The sequence below is a fragment of the Lepus europaeus genome, chromosome 12 (assembly GCF_033115175.1).
Source record: "Lepus europaeus isolate LE1 chromosome 12, mLepTim1.pri, whole genome shotgun sequence".
Lineage (NCBI taxonomy): Eukaryota > Metazoa > Chordata > Mammalia > Lagomorpha > Leporidae > Lepus > Lepus europaeus.
Window position 1 is genome coordinate 6,707,054 of NC_084838.1, and position 6,247 is coordinate 6,713,300.

General features: G+C 53.3%; 1 protein-coding gene across 2 annotated transcripts in view; it reads right to left on the reverse strand.

Moving 5' to 3' along the window:
- The window catches only part of STXBP1 (syntaxin binding protein 1), a 68,602-nt gene extending 62,867 nt beyond the window's left edge, over positions 1–5,735 (reverse strand). For both annotated transcript variants that reach the window (XM_062207499.1, XM_062207497.1), the window contains exon 1: positions 5,629–5,735. In XM_062207499.1, the coding sequence (XP_062063483.1) occupies positions 5,629–5,665 (37 nt within the window). In that variant the 5' untranslated portion in view covers positions 5,666–5,735. The remainder of the gene's footprint in view (positions 1–5,628) is intronic.
- Positions 5,736–6,247: the final 512 nt, after the last annotated feature.

Genomic DNA, 6,247 nt, shown 5'->3' on the forward strand with positions numbered 1-6,247 from the left:
GAGCACTGATTGGGGTCCTGGCTGCTCCACTTTCAATCCAGCTCCCTGCTAATGTGCCTGAGAAAGCAGCAGAGGATAGGCCAAGTCCTTGAGCCCCCACACCCAAGTGGGAGACCCAGAAGAAGCTCCTGGCTTCAGCCTAGCCCTGCCCCAACCATTGTGGCCATTTAGGGAGTGAAACAATGGATGTAAGATTTCTCTCTCTCTCCTTCTCTCTATCTCTATCTATAAAAAAAGATTTATTAATTTATTTATTTGAAAGTCATAGTTACACACAGAGAGAAGGAGAAGCAGAGAGAGAGAGAAAGGCCTTCTATCTGCTGGTTCACTTCCCAACTGGCCACAGGGGCCCAAGGACTTGGGCCATCTCCTACTGCTTTCCCAGGTCATAGCAGAGAGCTGGATCAGAAGTGGAGCAGGCCGGCGCCTTGGCTTAACAGGCTAATCCTCCGCCTTGCGGCGCCGGTACACCGGGTTCTAGTCCCGGTTGGGGAGCCAGATTCTATCCCGGTTGCCCCTCTTCCAGGCCAGCTCTCTGCTATGGCCCGGGAAGGCAGTGGAGAATGGCCCAAGTGCTTGGGCCCTGCACCCGCATGGGAGACCAGGAGAAGCACCTGGCTCCTGGCTTCGGATCAGCACGATGCGCCAGCCACAGCGGCCACTGGAGGGTGAACCAACGGCAAAAGGAAGACCTTTCTGTCTGTCTCTCTCTCTACTATCCACTCTGCCTGTCAAAAAAAAAAAAAAAAAAAAAAAGTGGAGCAGCTAGGACTCGAACCGGTGCCCATATGGGATGCCAGCACTGCAGGTGGCAGCTTTACTGGTTATGCCACAGCGCCGGCCCCATCAAATAAATAAATCTTTAAAAAAGAAGTGGAGCAGCCAGGACTCAAATCAGTACCTATATGGGATGCCAGCATCATAGGAGGCAGCATAACCAACTGTGGTACAATGCCAGCCCCTCTTTATCTTCTTCACAAATAAGAATTGATCCCCACAAATAAGAATTGATCCCTTATTTGTGCTACAAATTATGAAATTTACATTGCCATACAGAAAGAAAATAAAATATTACAAATAAATTTGTGGAGCCAGCACTGTGGTGTAGAAGGTAAAGCTACCACCTGCAGTGCTGGCATCCCATATGGGCACTGATTCAAGTCCTGGCTTCCAGGACTTCTGATCCAGCTCTCTGTTGTGGCCTGGGAAAGCAAGAGAAGATTCCCTAAATCCTTGGGCCCCTGCACCCATGTAGGAGACCCATAGAGGGCTCCTGGCTCCTGGCTTCAGATTGGCCCAGCTCCAGCTGTTGTGGCCATTTGGGGATTGAACCACAGATGGAAAATCTCTCTGCCTCTCTGCCTTTCAAAAAAAAAAAAAAATCTAAAACTACAAAACTTCTAGAAGAAAATTTAGGGAAAAATCTTTGGAGACTTGGGTTACACAAAGATTTCTCAGGATACCAAGAACATAATCTATAAAAGAAAAAATGGATAAATTGTATTAGATCAAAATGAAGACTCTCCATTCTTCAAAATACATTATTAAAAGAATGAAAAGACTGGGGCTGGTGCTGTGGCCGGTAAAGCTGCCACCTGCTGTGCTGGCATTCCCATATAGCACCAGTCCAAGACCCAGCTGCTCCACTTCCCATCCCACTCCCTGTTGGTGCGCCTGGGAAAGTACAGAAGATGGCCCAAGTGCTTGGGCCCCTGCACCTGCGTGGGAGACCTGGAAGAAGCTCCTGGCTTCGAGATTTTTTTTCCCTAAAGATATTATTTTTATTTATTTGAAAGGCAGAGTGACAGAGAAGAAGAGACAGAGAGAAATCTTCCATCCACTGGTTCACCTGCCAAATGGCTGCAACATCCAAGTCTGGGCCAGGCTGAAGCTGGGAACCAGGAAGTCCATCAGGCTCTCCGACACAGTGCAAGAAAACGTACTTGGGTCCCCACCCACTGCCTTCCCAGGTGCATTAGCAGGAATCTGGATCAGAAGTGAATTAGCTAGGTCAAACCAGCATTCCTATATGGGATGCCAGTGCCATGTGGTGGCTTAACCCACTGCCACATGTTGGTCTCTTCCATAAGCTTTTTAAAGTACCTGTGTATATGGATACAAGAAAACAGTGAAGAGGAAAAAAATGGAATTCCTTCTCTTATAACCTCTTTCCAAGCTAGAGAGCAGAAAACCACATTTTTACAAGAGTCAAAATTAAACAAATGAGTAGAAATGGATACAGAAGTTGGAGTCTGATTATAAATCTATGTTCTTCAATTTGAGTTCTTACATTTTCCAATTCATTTGCACTTCAAGAACTTTATCCAAAACTCCACTTTCTCCCCCAAAATTCCTGCCCCACAGTTCAGAGTTGGTCTATCCCTTCCCCAAATCCTCTGACAGTTTTACTGCCCCTCTTAGTAGATCTCTTCCTAACAATGTTTACTGAATATACTACGTTCTGAGAACCATGCATCCCCTCATTTGATGGCCATAAGCCCCCACAAGTGCTGCTCTTACCCATTTTGTAGTTGAAACTGAGGCACAAGAACATTCCATTATCTGCCTACGTCACACATCTAATGTAAGCGACGCCAGAGAGTATACTTCCAAAGTCCACTGTCCTGATTCTCCTGCTTTCCAGTCACTCATTCCGTTAACTGTCAGATGTGGATTCAGCACTGAAGACACATCCAAGAAAAGGACAGCAGGGCCTACTCCCTGCAGCTGAGCACGCCCGAGCGTGTGGGGAAGCGACTGGGAAGACAGCCCCGCACTGTCTGCTTCTCACAGCAGCACAGCGGCCCCATGTTCTTCCTGAATACCCCCTACTTCCTAGCAGACTCTCGGCAAACGTTTGTGGAGTGACTGGCTGAAGCTAACTCAGGTCCTCTCTCTTTGTGGTACCTGCAGGTACCACTCAATGACGATCAACTCAGAGGGCCAGGGCTGTGGCTAAGTAGGTGAACCCTTCACCGGCACCCCACACGGGCACCTGCTAGAGTTCCAACTGCTCCACTTCCGATCCAGCTCTCTGCTATGGCCTGGGAAAGCAGTGGAAGGTGGCCCAAGTGCTTGGGCCCCTGCACCCACATGGGAGACGGGGAAGAAACTCCTGGCTTTGGATTGGCATTGCAGCCATTTGGGGAGTGAACCAGTGGATGGAACACCTCTCTCTCTCCCTCCCTCCCTCTTTTTCTCTATAACACTGCATCTCAAAGAAATAAATAAATCTTAAAAAAAAAAAAAAAAACTCAGAAGGAACAAGAGGCCCAGAACACTTCTCTTGTTCTTCTTCATATCCTTTTTTAAAAAATTATTTTTATTTATTTTAAAGAATTATGGGGGGAGGGGGTCCTCCATCTGCTGGTTCACTCCCCAAATGGCCACAACAGCTGGAGCTGCACTGATTCAAGGCCAGGAGCCAGGAGCTTCTCCCAGGTCTCCCATGCAGGTGCAGGGACCCAAGGACTTGGGCCGTCTTCCACTGCTTTCCCAGGCCATAGCAGAGATATAGACTGGAAGTGGAACAGCCGGGACTAGAACTGGCACCCACATGGGATGCTGGCAGTGCAGGCTGGGGCTTTAACCCGCTGAATCATAGCACTGGCCCCTCTTCACATCCTTGATGACATTCATTTAACAAACACTTAACTGCCCTCCACGAGTCAGCCAGGTCTTGTCACCAGGACGACTGATAAAGATCCCACTCCAGGGTTGGCACTGTGGCACAGCAGGCAAAGCCATCACCTGTGGTGCCAGGTTCCCGCCAGGCTGCTCCACCTCTGATCCGGTTCCCTGCTAATGTGGCTGGGAAAGCAGGAGAAGATGCCCAAGTCCCTGGGCCCCTGCCAGCCACGGGGGAGACGCCTGGCTTCAGCCTGGCCCAGCCCCTACTGCTGCGGCCATCTGGGGAGTAAACCAGAGGATGGAAGGTCTCTCTCTCCTTCTCTCTAACTCTGACCTTCAAATAAATACATAAATATTTTAAAAAGAGAGCCCGCTCTGTTCAAAGTAACTGCCAATGGGTGAAGCAATAATACAAGTACAAAAAATTTTAACTGCTATGTAGAAAATAAACACTTTCATTTCCATTTTTAATGAAAAAACATGACAGACAGTAGCTATGGGGTATTAATTTACATTGGAAAGACCAGGCTGTGACTGTGACATTCAAACTGGTTTGTAGCAGTTAAAAAAAAAAAAAATCTTTATTTTACTTTGTTACTGAAATAAAATTCTGTTCACACATTGGCCCATTTTCTATAGACTGGTTTGGTTTTATTTTTGTACACAGTGGCTTTGCTTTATTTAAAAAAAAAAAAACTTGGCCATATGGCATATTGGTTTTTTTTTTTTTAAACCATTATGCTTGCTTCTAAAAAAGGTGGGGGAGGAGGACTGAGCAGCCACCTGCATAGACCAGGTCCCGGCAGAAAGAATACAAACCCTTGACTCTGGAACACTTGGGGATTTTACCTTCAACCTGTAGTGTCCAGATACAACATCCAGAAGAATGAAACGTGTCACATCCCCTATTTCATAGACTGTAAAAGGTTTTGGAAGGAAGCGGTATAAACAGAATAATGAAAGTTATTTTTTTACTACAGTTGCAAGGAAATGGACACTGTGTTTTAAATTAAGCACCACTGGTTTTAGCGAATCTTTCACCCACGGGCAAATGCGGGTGTTGACACCAGACCCCTGTGCACCCTCGCGCCTTAAACACCGCGGCAAACACAAGGTGCAGGCGTCAGAACCTTGCTGCGTGGGCACTGCAGGTGTACACCGGGCACTTAAAAAAAAAAAACAAAAAAACGTTCAAATCAGTTTTTAAAAAATTGTGCATCTGGGGCCCCGTTTCTACAAGAATTTGCTTCTGATCTGGTCAGCCGGGTACGGCTATGCGAGGATGCTCCTCAGCCGGAGCAGCTCCTGGTCTCGCTACAAAGGCCCGGGGGCCCTGCGACGATGCTCACAAAAGAACACCACACAGCCAGACGCGTCCCAAAACAGGCGGAGCGCACATTTCCACCATGTTTATTCCTCCTCCTTCTCATCCTCTCCTACGGAGCACAGCCCAGACGTGCCAGAGGCCACCGCGCGTTTCCCGCGATGCAGCCAGAGCCAAAAGGCTGGTCTTTCTGCACTAGCCCCGACCCCAGGCGCCGAGAAGCCCCTTCCCCACAGGCCCCCCCACCCGTTCACGCAGACCCGTAAACAGCCGTCTCCCCCTGCACCCCGCACACTGCGGACTGCGGCGCCCGCAGGCCCGCCCCGCCCGCCGCCGCCCCCGCCAGCTCCCGGGGTTCGCGACCCCACGGAGACCCCGCCCCCGGGGCCGGGCCGGGCCGGGCCGGGCCGGGCGGGCGGGGAGGCGCCCAGGTGGGGCCCGGCCCGGCCCGCTCCTCACGACCCGGCCGGCGGGCGCGGGGGCGCGCGGGCGCAGGGCGGGGGGCTGCCGCGGGGGGAAGGGCGCCGCGCCGGCGACTGAGGAGAGGCGGTGAGGCGGGGGGATGGCGGGCCGGTGCCGCGGAGGGGAGACGTGAGGTGCAGGCGGGGGGGCGGGCAGGCGCCGGGATGACCCCGCCGGCCGGCCGCGGAGACCCCGCGACCCGCTCCACTTACTCTCTCCGACCACCGCTTTGAGGCCAATGGGGGCCATGGCGCCGCGCGAGCCTCCGGGCTCCGACCGTCCTCTCGCGTCGCCCGCGGACACCGCCGCTCGCCTGGCTGCAGCCCGCCGCCCCGCAGCCGCGCTCGGGACCGACTGACGCGCGGACGCGGCGCGGGGGCGCGGGCCAGAGCGAGGCTGCGGAGCCGCCGGCGCGCGCGGGGGGGCGGGGCCTCGCGCCGGCCGGCGGCGTCACCCGCGCCCCTCCGCCAATCGCAGTGCGGCCCGGGCGCTCGGCCCCGCCCCCCGGGATGCGGCGGCCGCGCCCTCCCCCCCCCCCACCTCGCGTCGCGCGCGCCCAGCAGCCGCGCGCACCCGGGGCGCAGGGTCCTAGAGTCCCCTGCGCCGCCTCCGCACTGGAGTGCCTGGCCACCAGCGTCTCCCTGGGAGCCCTTCGTTAAGCCGAGGCCTCGTTTTAGTAGCTCCCATCCGCAACCACCACGTAGCCACGCCACCTGTCCCGGGTACCTGTGCCCGCAGAACCACCGTTCCCTGACCTCTTACTGGTGCCAAGCTCCCTGCCCAGCGCCCTGCGGGCGTCACCTCCTTAAGCCCTCACAGTAATTGGGCATC